General features: G+C 33.1%; 4 protein-coding genes across 4 annotated transcripts; 3 read left to right on the top strand and 1 right to left on the bottom strand.

Moving 5' to 3' along the window:
• The first annotated feature begins 290 nt into the window (after window positions 1–290).
• On the top strand, window positions 291–8,290 carry LOC144834978 (sialin-like). The gene is made up of 9 exons (XM_078689984.1): window positions 291–464; window positions 1,148–1,381; window positions 5,568–5,655; window positions 6,308–6,403; window positions 6,498–6,631; window positions 6,901–7,050; window positions 7,158–7,290; window positions 7,777–8,018; window positions 8,129–8,290. The coding sequence occupies exons 1-9, from the start codon at window positions 291–293 to the stop codon at window positions 8,288–8,290; spliced, it is 1,413 nt and encodes a 470-aa protein (XP_078546110.1).
• Window positions 8,291–9,279: 989 nt separating this feature from the next.
• On the top strand, window positions 9,280–13,954 carry LOC144843258 (sialin-like). The gene is made up of 10 exons (XM_078700055.1): window positions 9,280–9,594; window positions 9,939–10,172; window positions 10,664–10,751; window positions 11,214–11,300; window positions 11,626–11,762; window positions 12,135–12,284; window positions 12,396–12,528; window positions 12,730–12,971; window positions 13,204–13,376; window positions 13,659–13,954. The coding sequence occupies exons 1-9, from the start codon at window positions 9,445–9,447 to the stop codon at window positions 13,372–13,374; spliced, it is 1,392 nt and encodes a 463-aa protein (XP_078556181.1). The 5' UTR covers window positions 9,280–9,444; the 3' UTR covers window positions 13,375–13,376; window positions 13,659–13,954.
• A 1,204-nt stretch (window positions 13,955–15,158) lies between these two features.
• On the top strand, window positions 15,159–16,465 carry LOC144843454 (uncharacterized). Its single transcript, XM_078700241.1, has 2 exons — window positions 15,159–15,528; window positions 16,031–16,465. The coding sequence occupies exons 1-2, from the start codon at window positions 15,491–15,493 to the stop codon at window positions 16,176–16,178; spliced, it is 186 nt and encodes a 61-aa protein (XP_078556367.1). The 5' UTR covers window positions 15,159–15,490; the 3' UTR covers window positions 16,179–16,465.
• Window positions 16,466–16,487: 22 nt separating this feature from the next.
• On the bottom strand, window positions 16,488–18,187 carry LOC144843398 (pre-miRNA 5'-monophosphate methyltransferase-like). Its single transcript, XM_078700185.1, has 2 exons — window positions 18,007–18,187; window positions 16,488–17,534 (listed from the first exon to the last, which is right to left on the bottom strand). Exons 1-2 carry the CDS (start codon window positions 18,178–18,180, stop codon window positions 16,950–16,952), a joined length of 759 nt encoding a protein of 252 aa, XP_078556311.1. The 5' UTR covers window positions 18,181–18,187; the 3' UTR covers window positions 16,488–16,949.
• Window positions 18,188–18,409: the final 222 nt, after the last annotated feature.

Below are 18,409 nucleotides of genomic sequence, written 5' to 3'. Positions count from 1 at the left end.
CATTGGTCATCTCTTAAATATATCAGATTAGCTACTGTACAATATAGGCTTTGTGTATCTACTTTCCACTTGAAGGACTACTTTTTATATATTATTTAAATTCATCAATGCATACAAACGATATACTGTAACCGCTTAAAAACCGACGCGTAGGTGTATTGAAAACACAAATTAAAACGTTGTTGTAAAATTTGAGCTCACTCTTTCAGTGTGGAAATTCTAAGTTAGCGCCTATATAACGAGCAGCAGGAGTGGATTCAGTGTTGTAGGCACCATACAACATCGCCAATATGAAGCGTTATCTTGTAGCTGGAATGTGTTCCATGGTAAAGGTGTGTTTGCTATGCATGAGACTGAATCTCAATATTGCCATAATCGAAATGGTTCAAAATTCTACCGGAGATAACGCTTTAAATGTCACTCTAACAAAAAAGGCTACACGGTCTAAAATCATTAACACAGAGGTATGCTTAAAAATAAATTAACGTAGGCCTATAATTTATCAAATGAAGAAATCTATAGGATTTTACACAATGTATTTCTTTTATGTTTTTCTTAAATTGGAGTGCAAGTTTTTAAGATTGCGAGTAGGCAAAAACTATGAAATTCCCTTTGTTTGAGGTAATCTTATAAAGGGGTAAACTTCTCCTCGAGAAATGTTTCCCCAAAAAGTTCGAAAATTGTATTAAAGCTTCAAAACAAAATTATTATTGCTTTTGTTTATTTGAATTAATGTTTTGTATGTTAATCCCATCGTCAATAACCTGGCAAAGCTAGCATGTATCAAGCTAAACTTGAAACGTGGGTACAAGATACGTTTAGAATCTAAACATCAGGTAAAGCTAAGCACGTCATGCTAAACGTGTGGGGAAAGTGGGTACAAGCCTACGTTTAGAATCTGAACATCTGGCAAAGCTAAACTTGTGGAAAAGTGGCTAGGCTATGCTATGCTTGTATAATCTAAATATTATGTTATATTGTGTGTTTAACTGTAAATAATAATTGCACTGATTGTCTACAAATGATTTATTTAGCGAATTTTCTGTTGTAAAATAATCTCCACATGCATGATGGGTATAGGCCTACGTATCACAGAAGGATGACATAGATGTGACCCTTTTTTGACCAATTTTGTTATTACCAATAGATACCAAGGTACGCCTGGGATGAAAAAACACGTCAAATGATACTTGGTGCTGTTTACTACGGGTATAGCGTATCAGCACTTCTTGGAGGATTGGTGACGCACAGACTAGGTGGGAAACGAGTTAATCTATTTTCACTTCTTTCGTCAAGTATTCTTACAGCACTGATACCTTGGTCAGCTGGAGTTAGCACTGATCTTCTAATAGTTCTACGTGTACTAGACGGCATGGCACAGGTTAGTTTTATTCCAGATTGAACGATGCATAGTTGGTTTTAGAAAAAACTTTTTTGCTTATATTTACTAATATTTAATTATCTGAAGAATCATAGAGATACACAATATAAGACCTCAAAAGAAAGGAAAATAATAATATTTATGGTGTTTTTCAAGGATTACACAATCCGGCAACATTCAGTATACTGGCAAGCTGGTCTGTTCCACATGAACGAAGTACACTTGTATCCATTGCCTATTTCGGTAAATAGACATTAAAACTTATTTGCTTGTGATCGTTAGCTTTTATACAGGTGTGGCTTTAGATGAGGTTATCTGTAACACACTGTCTGGTTGGATTTGTTCTGCTTACAAACTCGGTGGATGGCCGTTGTCATTTTATACATACAGTAACTTGAACAATATCATTTTTGTATTTTACTTATTTTTATTTATTGTTTAAAGTGAACCAAACTATTATTGACATTACCTCTGCCTATAGGAGGTTACGTTTTCACCCCTGAAATTGGAAACAATTCATTTTATTTAGGTGCCTTTGGAGTTGTTACTGCAATATTATGGGCTGTTTTAATTTACGAAACTTCTGATAAAGATCCGTGTATATCGAGAAACGAGGTGGTATACTTAAGGTTTTGACACTAAGAGAAAAATAAGGTAAGGTTTATATATTTTGTATGAAGTTGTATGAAAGGTGATGAGTCTGATAAATATATAGCAAACATAACATTAGATGTATAAAAATAACAATTTTATATATATAGGCCTATATATTTTTTTTTCATATAGAAAATATCGGTTCCATGGTTGAGTATACTGAAGTCGTCAGCTGTTTGGGCGGTAGTCATTGCTTACGCTAGCAGCATGTTTGGTTTTTTTTAATTATTACTGAAGTACCAATCTTTATCTCAGAAGTCTTAGGGTTTAATTTAAAAACCGTAAGTCTATAATAGATGCAAAATGGAAATAAGAGTTGACGGTGACAATCTGGTTGTTGTGACAAAGGCCTTTATTGTAATACCTTACATAGGCATAGAAGAATTCTAGACGGCCGGGGATATACTGAATATTAATTAATTTAAAACGATAAAGATGAGAAAATCTGTGAGAATGTGAGAAAAAGCCGTCCCAACCGAGATTCGGAACGTTCCTGCTTGATATGCAGATGTCCTAACCATTAGACCACTGGAGAGTTCGTGGTATAGTTCAAATTCGATTGTATAATATACCTTAAATTTTACAGATTGGGTGGCTTATGTCGATTCTAGGCATTGTGGAATGCTTATTCTGCCTACTATCTGGTGTATGTGCTGACTTCTTTATTCGCTGTGAAAAGTTGACTATTTTGCAAGCAAGGAAACTGTTCACAATTCTCAGTAAACGTTCATAGATTTATTATGGAAAAAAAGTCACTCATTTTAAGAAGTTATATTCTATTCAATATAAGCCTTATAATAATTGAGTATTGCCAAGCATTTAGACGAAAACAAAGTTTACTTTAACATACGACACATGGATAATAACAACTTGAATACAAATACTTGTTGTAGTGAACGATACCTATATTTGAGTGTCCAAATTTCTTGCCTCTGAGTTCGTATTTTTTTCACAATGTTGACATTGTATCGTAATAGTGTTTCGGAATTAGAATGACAACCAAGAATGAGAATCATTCACTAATATAATATTTCTCTTTCTTAGGTATGGGGTTATCTGCTTTCTTACTTATTTGTATAGGATTTTATGATATAAGATATTATGCCTGAATACGCTAATACTAGCATTCGGGTTACTAGGATGTTATACTTGTTTCACGGCGAACGTATTGGACATAACGAAGCATTATTCATCAGTGATTGTAGGAATCATGTCATGTTTAGCAAGTAGTACTGGGTTTATTGGGACAAATTATTTGCTGCATTATTAAAGAAAAAAGTAAGTTTGCTAATATTAATCACTGTATGCTTACATTAATGGAACCTCTTCTGTTCCTATCCATTTAGTTATTATCACCATATTGTAATTATTAATTTTCAGAACACACATGGTCAGTGGTACTTGATGTTTAAGATAATTGCGGTAATACAGTTGTTTGGATTGACGATATTTTTGTTGTTTGCAAAAGCAGAGGAGCAGTTCCATTCCATCGAAGAAAACATATCCAAACAAGAAATGAAATATGACAGTATAAAAGACACTGAATAGTGAACTTATTGATTGGCATATTCCAACTTACAATGATAGATACGTTACACAGATTGGTTCAATATGAAGAGTGCAACAGGATTCCTTGTTTTTTGCTTATGCAGGCCTATGTCTCTTTATTTTTTATATTTCTTGTTGAATTATATATAATATAAATATGCCAAATTCAATGACTTGTTGAATCTCGATTTAACTATACAAAACAGGCATAGCCAAATTAAAATTGAAGTCATGAAAGAAATGCATTTACTTTATTGTAGTTTTCATAATTTGTATACAGTTCGTTTAATAAAAACAAGGCCAACAGCCATAAGTCGCGTGCTCTCAGAAAAAAATAAACTTTCAAAAAGTAATGTACTTTAAAACTTTTCTGTACATCAAAACAAAAAAGTACAGAAAAGCGATAAAACGCATAGTGATACCGGACCGACAGACAGACCGACCGACGACATAGTGAACTATTGAGCCGCGTCCACGCGACTAAATAGAGGCATTTAATGCAAATATGTGTTTACTATTATTGAATAGGCCTAACTCAAATGTATTCTTTTATTCTGCAAAATGATATAAAATGTAAAACACTTCGGCATACGGACAACGTGTATCGGATGATTGTTTAACTTTATAAATGTACGGATAGCTTACTGTATACTGTATACAGTCATCAGACCAAAGTATCCATGGTCTAATAAACAATATAATGTAGACTAATAGATATGCTGGTACAGTATGTTATTTTTATTCAAATTCATTTGTGGTTGTAAACAATAAATTGAAGAATTCACCACGTTTACAAAATTACCAGTTAAATGGAATATTAACACAAATGAAGTAAAATAAATTAGCATGTATCGTACACAAATCATTTGCTAAATCGTAAATATGAAGCGTTATTTAGTAGCTGGAATCTGTACCATGCTAAAGTTTTATTTGTTTAGCACGAGAGTGAATATTAATATTGCCATAATCGAAATGGTTCAAACTAGGAATTCGACAGAGAGGGACGAATTTAATGAAACTGTGACAAAGACATCAGCTGCAAGGTATAATGAAATAATTGATGCCAAGGTAAGCACCATCTTCGTTTTTCTTGATCAAAATGCAAACATGAAATCCCAGGGCGTTCATGATATATAAACCAACCTGCTATTTTTGTTGTCAATAGATACCAAGATATGCCTGGGATGAAAAAACATGTCAAATGATACTTGGTGCTGCTTACTATGGATTTAGCGTATCAGCACTTCTTGGAGGATTGGTGACGCACAGACTTGGTGGAAAACGAGTTAATCTATTTTCACTTCTTTCTTCAAGTATTCTTACAGCACTGATACCTTGGGCAGCTGGAGTTAGCAGTAATTTTTTAATAGTTCTATATGTATTCGATGGCCTGGCACAGGTTAGTAGCAAAACTTGTAATTTGGACTTTCATCAGTTTTATAAATTGATGCCAAATATCTACCTACCTACCTGGATCTACATGGATTTTAAGACTTAATGCTTCTGTGCCCCTCGTGACTAGAACATATTCTTCTTATATGGGCTGTATTTTAACGGGTTAGACCAGTGCTTTTTTAGTGTGGTTTTAAATTATTATTATTATTTACATTTTGAGACTCAATCATATTTTCGCAAAGAGCTCAAACAATTTATAGTTCTTATAGAGAACATAATTATTCTGTCTTGCATTCGATACTTTTGATACCTCGCATCATTTTAAATATTTGAAGCATATCGGCCCGCTGTCTTCTGAAAGATAGTGTTGGCAGTTTTAAGTATTTCAGTCTCTCTGTATAATTGTAGTTACGTATTTTCGGAATAATTTGTGTTGCTCTTGCTGAACTGAAATATCTTATATATCGAACAATATGTTTTATATGAATTTATTTATAATTAAATCTGAAGTCGTTCTTTCTATTGATTACACAATGCAACAATATAAGACGACAAAGGGAAAATAATAATATTCGTTGTGTTTTTTCAGGGATTACACAATCCGGCAATGCTGAGTATACTGGCAAACTGGTCTGTTCCACATGAACGAAGTACACTTGTATCCATTGCTTTTTTTGGTAAATAGATAGGCTTATAAATATTTGATATCGTAGCTTATATAAGATCAGCGTAATATACTAATGAGGAAATAAAGAAATCAAAGCCTATTGGGATCTATTCGTGAATATTCGACAGGTGGGCGAGGTCTTTGCTGATGTCGAGTCTCTCCGTGGCAGGGGGAACTAACCTCTCCCGATATCACTTGTACTAATCTTAAGCCAGATATTGTTTGTCTTGATAGGCCAGGAAAAATTGAATTTTTTAGTTATGTGTCCCTTTTGAGCCAAATATATTTAGAGCTCACATTTACAAATCTGAGAAGTTGACCATCTCATAATGACCTCCAATGTAAAAGATTCAATTGTAAATTATTAGAATAAGTTGGTACTTCAAAGATCTAAGTGAATCAGCCCTATAATACACAATATGGAATGCAAAATACAAGTCTGACCTGGGAGGTAACTAGTAGGCCTACACATTGATCAGTTTATAATGGCATTGTGCAATTGTTTCCTGTTCTTAGCGTTTTATTCTGTTATGTCCTCTGCCCCTCTTAAACTGTATTTATTCCTGTTATTTTATAATTTTTGATGAATAAAAGATGAATAGTCATTTTTGTCTTCTATTCACTTCACACCAAACTACATATTGAACCGTCTTGTTATACAGGTGTGGCTTTAGCTGAGGTTATCTGTAACCCACTGTCCGGTTGGATTTGTTCTGATTATAAACTCGGTGGATGGCCGTTGTCATTTTATACATACAGTAACTTGAACAATATTATTTTTGTAAAAATTATTTATATTTTCAAACGATTGATATATTTTTCTTCGGAATAATTAAATTGAATTTTATTTAGGTGCCATTGGAGCTGTTACTGCAATATTATGGACTTTCATTATTTACGAAACTCCTGATGAAGATCCGTATATATCGAGTAATGAGGTCGAATATTTGAAAGGTTTAGACACTAAAGATGAAGAGAAAAATAAGGTATGGTATAATAATGTAAAATGTTTACACGCCTCCATTATACTCTGTCCCATCCTCTCTCCATGGCCTATGTATTTATTTCTAGTTTTCTTCTTCCCGTTATTTATAATACGAATTTATTGTTGTAATTACCTAACTAACAATTGCACCTAGCACTATTGCTACACAACACTAAAATGAAGATTGTGATATATATATAGTTTGTATGAAACATGTTAGTTAATCAAAAACGTAAATAATAAACATTATCATTCCGCTTTTTATAATAGAGCACTTCGGTTCCATGGTTGAGTATACTGAAGTCGTCAGCTGTTTGGGCGGTAGTCATTGCTTTCACTAGCAACGTGTTTGGTTTCTATTTCATTATTACTGAAGCACCAATCTTTATCTCAGAAGTCTTAAAATTTGATATAAAAACGGTAAGTATTCAAATGGTATATTTTGCAATAAGGAAAATGCGAGTCGTGCAGTTACTTGAAAAGAAAGGTTGTTGTGGGACGCGAATGATGGTAACTTATATTTACAGGTTGGATGGGTAATGTCGATTCTAGGTATTGTGGAATGCGTATTGGCCCTACTCTCTGGTGTATGTGCTGACTTCTTTATTCGCCGTGAAAAGTTGACTATTTTGCAAGCAAGGAAATTGAACGCAGTTTGCAGTAAATGTTCATATATTTATTATTTAGAAAACATCTTTGTTCATAGGAAGTATTAGGCCTTTATGCTATTACAATATTAACCTATTTTTGAGTATTATACATTTCGGAAAACGCCGAACGTTTTATTATAGTATTATTTCTAATTCTACTATGCTGTCGAAAGTCTATAACACCTTAAACACTTCTTACGAAAGTTAGAAAAACTCTCCATAAAATCCACAAAGGCAGCAGCTGAACTACTTTAAAAACTATTATTTAGTATTTTCATTTTTTTTAAAATATACATTTTACTTTTGATATACATTTTATCTTTGTAAATTGTGATTATCTTTTTATTGTTCCATATTTTTTAAAGAATACAATTCAATTTAGCACTTGTATATTTATTGTTTTATGGAATAAATATACTAGCAAGGTTTCAGTATTAGAAAGAAAACTGAAAAGCAAAGAATGAGAATCATTTACTAATATATTTCTCTTTCTTAGGTATGGGGTTATCTGCTTTCTTACTTAGTTGTTTAGGATTTTTCCAAGACAGTGCTATAGTATGTCTGATTATGCTAATACTAGCATTCGGGTTACTAGGATGTTATAATACGTGTTTTATGGCGAACGTATTGGACATAACGAAGCATTATTCATCAGTAATCGTAGGAATCATGTCATGTTTAGCAAGTAGTACTGGGTTTGTTGGACCGACAATATTTGCTGCATTAATAAAGAAAAAGGTAAGTTTGCAAATTATTGTATTAATCACTCTGTATTGCAGGATTACATGTGTAACTTTGGTTCCTATCCATTTAGTTATTATCACCATTTTATTACTATTAATTTTCAGAACACACATGATCAGTGGTACTTGATGTTTAAGATAACTGCGGGAATACAGTTGTTTGGACTGACGATATTTTTGTTGTTTGCAAAAGCAGAGGAGCAGTTCCATTCCATCGAAAACATATCCAAACAAGTATCTTATGAAAGTATAAAAGATACTGAATAGTGAACTTACAATGAGTGATACGTTACATATTGATTGGTCTGATAAGATATTACCATTATTAGCATTCCATCATTGCTACTTTAATTTGAAAGCCAACGGGATTGCTAAATTTGTTTGACTTTAATTAGGCTACATTCAGTATTTCAAAACAAGAACCTATCTATATTTTTCACTCTGTTTTATTGAAAATTTATTCTATTACAAAAAATTTTTTTCATCGTTTGAACATGCATTGTAAACAGACAAGAAACAACACAGTGTTCAATATTAAAAGGTAAAAAGTAAATATGAGTGTCGTATTTATTCTGAACACAATTTCGTTTAATTTCATTTCTTTTCCTTTATTTCGTCAAGACAGAAATATAACAAAAAACAAACAAAAACCCGTGACGGTGACGGGATTAGGCCTAAACAGAAGCAAACTGAATTGCTGTATAAACTTTCTCCGCCGTCACGGGTCACGGATCCTTCAAGTGTCCTTAGCCACTCTCACATACTTCCACCGAATTATTTGAATGAATCGTATATACTGCATACTGGTATTCTCAATGAGCTAGCGCAATTATAAATATGTTTTTCATGAAATCATTTTTTTTTTTCATCATATGTAATGTAAATGATAACTTGTGTAATAGTATAAATAGTTTTGTAGTAAGTAACGGCCTTGTGAAAAACACCAACGTTTTTAAATAAAGTTGCTATAAAGAAGGTGTTAAACGATACGACATAATCTACATGGTTTAAACTAAAAAGACTGCCCTTTTGACAGCTGAGCCGATTCTCTGTACTGTTCCGAAGTATCATAAGGAATATATTTGGTAATACAACATCACATTTATTGTATCTAGTAGTAACCTAACCCTTAACCTAACCTATACATGATACAGGCACCGCATGTGATATGAATTATATGCTGTATTCTCAAATATTCCTATGATACCTCGGAAACTGTGGAGATACAGCACTGGGAATCGTCTTTTGAAACGTCCATTATTCAAATCCATTCAAGTCGACCGTACTCCCATACCAGTCGATCAATGGCATATCAAGGCTGCTAACCGGTAGACATTATTCTAGAGTCAATTTTAAAAAGGAATAACGGATAGGGTTGGATCCCGGATTGAATTGTCAGCGAAATCAGCGAAATTGTCAACATGAAGCGTTTTTTAGTAGCGGGAATGTGTTCCATGATAAAATTTTGTTTGCTATGCATGAGAGTCAATATAAATATTGCCATAATCGAAATGGTCCAAACTCAGAATTTGACCGAAGAAGACGCTTCAAATGTCACTTTGACAACACAGGTAGGTTTCAAAGTCTAAACACATTGACAACATGATTTGTTTTTTCTTTCATTTTAGTATTTTTTTAATAAGCATTGGGTTTTAATTCACCCTTGTTTTTACTCAGTTTTTCTTTTAATTGTTATATATATACGTTTTTGCACATTTTGTCTTGACGCTTCGCCTGTACCCGATCCCAGTTTATCTGCAAAAAGGGATCAAGTACCAAGTAAAGAGAACATTGAAGAAAGAAACTTATCATATCATAGTAGGCCTATATAATAACTTTTATTGAAGTTTTTTTTGTAAATTAATCTCTATGATGGGTAAGGACGGCATAATCGATCTTGTTGTTGTCAATATAGGTACCAACTTACGTCTGGGATGAAGAAACACGTCAAATGATACTTAGTGGTTTCTTCTATGGCTATACCATAGCACCCGTTCCCGGAGGATGGATCGCTTGTAGACTTGGTGGAAAACGAGTTAATCTATTTTCACTTCTTTCGTCAAGTATTCTTACAGCACTGATACCTTGGGCAGCTGGAGTTAGCAGTAATCTTCTAATAGTTATACGTGTATTAGACGGCATGGCACAGGTTAGTATGAATAATCTACTTATATTATTATTAATGAGTAATTGAAGTGCAATAAAATTCCATTTGAATATTATTTATTAACTCTTTGGTTTAATAATGATAATAATAATGGTGGTAATAAGAATGATGGTAATAATAATAATAATTCTTTTAAATTATTTTTTTCTAGTTGTAGGCCTAAAAGTGCAATGAAAATCAATAATATTCATCATTGAATCAATGTTATTTTCTTTGTATGATGGAATTCAATTTCAATGCCCGAGACACATGTATTTTAAGGTTGTTTTCGCAATGTAATAAGTTATAGTTATACTGCTAGGAAAGAGTAAATAAATAGCGGTAAAGGTTAAGCGGAAAACAAAACTAAAGATTATATAATCTGTTATTTCTGTAATGACTATTTACACAAAACGAGGACCCATATTAAAGTGAACTATCAATATCTCTATGGAAGACCGGATAAGCGGTTGAGCGGAAACTTTTCTTTTCAGGGATTAAACAATGCGGCAACGGTGGTGACACTGGGAAAGTGGGCTGTTCCACATGAACGGAGTACTCTTGTATCCATTGCTTTTTTTGGTAAATTATTTTCATTATCTTCTTTAAAAGATTTGTTCATTTGTCCACAGTAACTCCGTGTTAATAGAGTTTCATTGATACACTTTAGACCTACACGGATTATTTTATTTTTTTTAGATACGTGAAATTGTATTATTCCATGATGGGAATATCGCACGAACCGTTACTGGATATAGGCCTAATTATAACATTGTTTGATATTATCACATAGGCTGTGATGAAAGTCTACCTGATTCGTTTTTATAATTGTTTGTTAAATATATGAATTTTTGTATTGAATTACGATCTTGAATCTAGACTAAGCCGACCCTCCTACCCAAATCAATCGTGGTGATTTAATATCTGTGATACCTACTTCTTAAAGTATTATACGATTTTAATTCTTGATTCTATTCACTGTAACCATAGAGATTATAATATCTCTATACTGTAACTTAATGGATATCACCGATTGTTTCGTAGGTTTGGCCTTAGCTGAGGTCATCTCTAACCCTCTTTCTGCTTGGATTTGTTCTGCGTACAATTGGCCATTATCATTTTATACATACAGTACGACTACCTTTTAATTTTATATTTTTTTAAACGCAGATTTTATAATAGACATATACTCTGATCAAGAACTTTCCTGCAAGCAATTTGAATTTCTTTGTTTGTATTATGTTTTGTGTGGTAGTAGGACCCACATTTTGTTTAACTTTAAAAACAAATCATTACTAGGCATACAATATATAATAAAAGAATAAAATATGACGTTATACAGACGATTTGTATGTTTGTGTTTATAGGATTAGTAAAATCTTACCTTATTATGATGGTGCATAATATAATAATAATAGTAAATATCATTGAAATATTCACATTTATTTTAATCCAGGTACATTTGGAGCTGTTTCTGCAATATTATGGGTTGTTTTAATTTACGAAACTCCTGATGAAGATCCGTTTATATCGAGTAACGAGGTCGAATACTTAAAAGGTTTTGACACTGGAGATGGAGAGAATAATGACAAGGTATCATAATACAATTTTAAGATGTATTGTCCCCCATAAATATGAAAAATGAAAATGAATAAAATCAGATGTTGAATTGGTCATTTTTGTTAGTTTTAATAAGTTAATCACTTATCACCTATAAAATGACAAAAGTTTTTTCAGGTAAATAATTTGTTTTCGATCCAATTTTTGATTAAAATTAAATAACTATTACGACAATAAAATGGCATATTCATGAAATATCTTTAACATAAATGCATATTATGCGTTCACTGCTATTACTATTGTATCATACAATTCATGGTTTCACTTTATATGGCTAGATTTATAAGGCCTCACACACATTGTAGTCAATCACTAAATCATTTATTTTTTTTGTGTTTTTTAAAGAACATATCGGTTCCATTGCTGAGTATAATTAAATCGTCGGCTGTCTGGGCGATAGTCCTTGTTTACCTTGCTTATTGTTTTGGTTTCTATTTTATTATTACTGAAGCTCCGACATTTATCTCAGAAATATTTGGATTTGACTTAGAAACGGTAAGAGTATTAAGTAACGTATTTTGCTAAAATAAGTCGTACTAGTACATGCATACCATTGCATAGGCATGGATATAATGATATATAGTTGGACTTCTTATTAATATTTAGACTGGATGGCTTATGTCGATTCTAGGTATTGCAGATTGCTTCTTCACTCTAACCTCTGGTGTATGTGCAGACTTCATCATTCGTCATAAATACTTGAATATTTTGCAAACAAGGAAACTGTTCGCATTTCTAGGTAAGAATTCATAGAATTGTCGTGAACGGTTCTTGATTTTAACTGAAATCGTGTATCGTCACATAGTCATAGTATAAACGCTGTTGATTATGTTGTCAACGAATCAATTCATTATTAAAACTCGTAGATACCGTCCTAATGCATATTAAAAGAAATATAGAAACACAGTAAATCAATATTATGCATAATATTTGTTTATAGGTACTGGGTTATGTGCGTTTTTACTTATCTGTATGGACTTTTTCAAACATAGTGCTATATTATCTCTGATTACACTCATACTGGCATTTGGTACACTCGGATGTAATCATTCGAGTGTTATGCCTAATGTATTGGACATAACGAAGCATTATTCAGGGGTGATCATAGGAATCATGACAAGTGTAGGAAGTTGTTCTGGATTTGTTGGACCGACACTTATCGGTGCTTTAATAAACAATAACGTAAGTTTGCTAATACTTTGCATAATACTATTATAAATTCAAAGAAATGTATATAAGATAACAATCTATAATACATACATCATCATCATCTTTCATCATCAACTTTTTAACGATTTGAAAACTGAACGGATAACTCAACAGGCCTAATAATGATTGTCATAAACATTTCCATATATTCAGGCCTATTATTATAATCTGTACATTTATAATTACCATCATTATTTTCATGAAGAACACATACGGACAATGGTCTTTGATGTTTAAGATAATTGGTGGAATACAGTTATTTGGAGTGACGATATTTTTATTGTTTGCAAAAGCAGAGGAACAGTTTCATCATCCTAACAAAGAAAATATTTCAAAACAAGAAATGAAATCTTATAAAGCCATTGAAGATAACTAAGGTATTCAAATACAACGTTTTGGATTAAAAGTGGAATGTGGTGTCAGATCTATTGAGTCGTGTTATGAACTAGGCCTACTTTTTGATATAGTTCTATACTGTACTTTATTATTATTACTATAGGCCTACTCGCGCTCCCCAGTTAAAAATTATCCTGTCCGTTTGAAAGAAAATTCGGATTAGATTAGTAGAATGTGTTAATATCCCAAATAAAAAAGGAATGATAGGGCCTTTATGTCCATTAAAGAGTGTTACTTATTTACAAACGAGAAAGCATTCGTTCGACAGATTATGGACGTTATTTACGATGACTGGTGGATAGACAGGACGTTAAAATAACGGCAGAGGCGACCAGTTCCATCAAGAAACTAGCCGGGTCGGGTATATACAAATAACAAGAAGATATTAATAGCGTCACATCCATAACAAAATATTTAACTACAGTGTTGATGCTATGTGATGGTTGCATTTGATGATGCCTATAATGTTATACACTAAATTTGTATTGATTGATGATAATAATAAATTGATGATATAAATTGTACATTATAACAAATTTCAGTAAATATCATGGTAAATAATAGGCGTATATGAATTGTAGCAAATGATAAAATGTAATTCAGTATGGTAAATAGGCCTAATTATATTATATATATTATATATGGTGCAGGTGAATTTAATAATTAGCCTATATAAGCCTACTTTTGGCCAATAAATTTGATAAGATAATGTAAATGCTGCAATTATATTAAATGAATAGGGCTAACGAAAATGATATTTTGCACAAAGTGGTAACAACAAGGCCATAAAGATGGCTGCAGTCGCGTGCTCATTAGTTTTTACCGACCGACCGACCAACCTACCAACTGACCGAAATTACTGAACATGTTTAAAACTGTTGAAATGTTTAAAAACATTTATATTTTTTCACGTGCGTAGCCTGTCACTTTTGACGTGCTCGTATAACGTAATTTCGCAAAAATCTGCGCACTCATGGCAATTTTGTAAACGCTTAAAATTGCCTGAAACGTACTCTTATTTCATCGAAAATAAATTTTGAAAATTTTAAGCGCGCGTACGCATGCATTACATGCGCTACGCACGTAATTGTATTGCCATATGATGATTTATGCCCTGAAATTTATGAGTACCAAATTTTATTTAATTGTGATTCATGGTTGTGAAGATATGATTACAAACGTGATTTCGTTACATCGTGCGGCGTACACCGCGTAATTTTTTATTTCGCACTGTGAAAACATAACCACATCGATTCCTGGCCATAAGGAATATACTGTGAAAAATTGACTTAGCTAGATTAAACTGATATCGAGATAAGGTCAGAAAGCGATAAAACGCATAGTGATACCGGACCGACAGACAGACCGACAGACCGACAGACAGACAGACAGACAGACAGACAGACAGACAGACAGACAGACAGACAGACAGACAGACAGACAGACAGACAGACAGACAGACAGACAGACAGACAGACAGACAGACAGACAGACAGACAGACAGACAGACAGACAGACAGACAGACAGACAGACAGACAGACCGACAGACAGACAGACAGACAGACAGACAGACAGACAGACAGACCGACCGACCGACCGACCGACCGACCGACAGACAGACAGACAGACAGACAGACAGACAGACAGACAGACCGACCGACCGACCGACATAGTGAACTATAAGTTCAAGTTTCATGATGAGGCTCCGAGTACGCATGCGTACATGTGCCAGAACGTCCTGTGTAAAATGAGGACGAGGTTGAATGTCAAAATAAAAAGTTTTCGACACATGCGAGGCTAGGCCCCGTTCGACTTGCCATCGAGAAATACGTTAGTAGAATAAAACTGGCGAAATATTAGGCCTATATAGTAGCAGTATTATTATTTTGTAGACGAAACAAGTAGTAGACTAGGCTGTGTCTGCTACTATATCAATCATTTAGGCATACCAAGCCTAGGCCCTACTTTAAGTGTGTGCGGTCTGTTGATTCCGTAGTAAAGAGGGCGGTACTCTGCTGCTGAAGTGCTATTAATAAAAGGCATTCAATCAGGCCTAGGCCTAGCCTGCAGTTGATCGAGAACAGTGTTTACTAAAATGGTACTGACAAAAAGTGCAAAAATTAGTATTAGTTGGTAAGTATATATGATATGATTAATTAATTAATATTTGCCAGTGTGTAGTGGTTTCCTTTCGCAAAACATTAAATTTTGAGTGAGCAAGGCAAGGAAATCTTTCTTACCAAACTGCATAAATTCATTGTTTCCTACCTGTGCTTCAAATGGCATGTTTTCTATTAAAAATCAATCATGCACCTTTTTCTGTTTATTATATGGCACAGAGCCTTGGACAAGTACACATTCAGATGGAAAACTTTACATTCAATTAACATTTTCATCACATTATTTCTATTGTTAGTATTCTTATCATTACAATTAATATGGTACATTATACTGTTTTATTTATTTAATTATTTATCTATTTCAAATTTTTTTCGTTTTAAGGGGCTTTGCGTCTAAAGCATTAGCTTACAGCTTAACCCCATTCACAACTTCAATTAATTTTGCATGTACTTTGTATTATCTGAGATTGTGAATAAAGTTATATATGTACACATAACTACTTTTATCATTTTAGGGCTGGTATTATAATTGTAGGGCTCACAAGCTTCGTTATGGCCAAACGGCAAGTTGATCGAAACCGGGTTGAGGTGATGAAAACAAAGGAAAGAATGAGGAATGCCAACCTCTATGCAGCTCATGATGAAAGCATACGATACAAATGAAACTTTAACATCAACTATTATAAAATGAGTTTATCATTAATTCAGTGAAATACACACTTCAGTATTTTTAAAGACGGTTATCTATAAAAAAGACATTCAAACTGCATTCACTGCCTGATTGGTCTTATTGATTGCTGTGGCTGAATTCGATAACAGGATGCATTCTACCCAAGATTAAACAGTATATAAAAGCTCTGTCTACACTATCAAACTATCAACTCAAATAATAAATTTCTGTATACAATATATGATGATAAAATCTACAATACAGTATATTATAAAACAACAAATAATGCCATAAAAATAAAACACAATGTAAAGTATACTTTTATTTTCTATAATTAATACTTTCTAAGAAGACTGTTTTCAACACATAGCAGAATCATAAACATCATGTTATATATTTAATTACTGTATACATTTATAATACGTGATATTTCTACTTTTAATTTGGGCAACATACAAATACAAACAAGATTTAATATTTATATAATTACTAACTATACATTATTATTCATACATGATTTTGAAAGTGCTAAACTGTATCCTCAGATAAATATTCAAAGACTGTAACCTCGCAAAAAGTATACAGTTTATTTTATTAAAATGCTACACATTCTATGTAATAAAATCCATACTGTACATACAGTACTGTGATTTGAAATTACTGGAAAACATGATACTACAATAGTTATAAAAGTTGAAATATTTTTCTGGCAAGATTTTTTAATAATTTAAGTTTTTTAAATTGCCACCAAATTATTATCTTGTTTATTTTAATTTGTGTTTCAAATCTGACTTTTGGAAAAGGTGAATACTTCTTTTCCATTTTGTTGCACCAAAGTCTTTAATTAAAGTCATTCCACAGCTATCGGTAAGGTAATTCTTTATCTGAACATCAACATCATTCCTTATCTTAATATGTGGCAACAGCTCAAAACCTTCGCAGCCCAACTTTGTAACTCTTCGTTCGGCATTACGGTAGCACCTCCATGGATGTGGTTCTATAAGGACAAACCTTGTCATGCTAGATATAATGTCTAAAAACTCCAGTAAACCAGTGTCACCATTATTTAGATGGATCCACATGGTCAATGAGAAGCAACAAACAAGATCAAAGTGTTCTTTTCCGTGAGACTTTAGGAATGCTTTTAAATGTTTAACCCGTGTAGCTCCATCCATAAAGTTGAATGCCTGGTAAGCTATTTTGTCTGGAAACGGATTGTTTTGAAGTGCACGTTGAATTAATGTTTTATCAATGTCACAACCAAGCATTGATATTTCTGGAGAATTTTCACTTTTGTTGATTGTAGTAGGTCTTTGTGTTAGGTTCTTGTACATCCCAACTGTCAAATCCTGAAAAGAGGTTGGTGCAAATAATTTCATAAATAACATATAAACAGTACATTAATTTCAATTTATTTCATACTATACAGTATTACTAACTCCTTTTTTATGCTGAATGGGGTGTGCCTATTTTATCCACAAGTTAGGCCCAGAGACAGAGTAATTAAGAGTTACTTTAGACAGCCACCACAACAACCATACATATTTGTAGTTATACGTTGATCCCTAGTCTACTAGTACTACTAGCCTAGGCCTGCCCGCCCATAGGAGCCTACCTAGTTTAGTTAAATGAGCCGGTTTGCCATATACTAGGCCCAGTCTAGCCCACACACTCTATAGCAGGATAGGGTAGGCTTAGCGTGAGCTACTGCAGTTTCGCACCTAAAACTGGGCATAAGTCACTCACCATCACCGCCGCGCAGCTGGTGTGAATTGGGTAAGCTCAAGAAGAGATGGTGGTAGACCATACAAAAAGACTTACCCCAGCATTACATCCAATATCCAGTATTAATATTCTAGTTGATTTATCATCATTTGTCAAAGAAGTTAACAAACTGTCAGGAATTAATTTCAGTCTGTTCTGTGGTGGATTAAAGGAGTAATAATTAATAAAATTGCCAAATGGAGCGGCACCCGGCTGGAACGGCTTCGCCATTTTGTATTCATGGGCGCTGCCATTTTTAACCTTTTAGTCAAATTCTACTAAATGTTTATGTTAGATTTGTTCAAATTCTACAATTTTGAATAACTTTTGTATACAATAATTAATAAAATATGAAAACAAATATTTTTTTGTAATGCTGTTTTATCCAAAAAAGTTAAAGTTACAATTTAGCATTTGCTTTAAAAACTCTAAATTAAATGTCACTATGGGTTTAGAGTGG

The sequence above is a fragment of the Antedon bifida genome, chromosome 1 (genome assembly GCF_963402885.1).
Source record: "Antedon bifida chromosome 1, ecAntBifi1.1, whole genome shotgun sequence".
Classification (NCBI taxonomy): domain Eukaryota; kingdom Metazoa; phylum Echinodermata; class Crinoidea; order Comatulida; family Antedonidae; genus Antedon; species Antedon bifida.
This window is presented reverse-complemented; position numbering and strand designations above follow the sequence as displayed.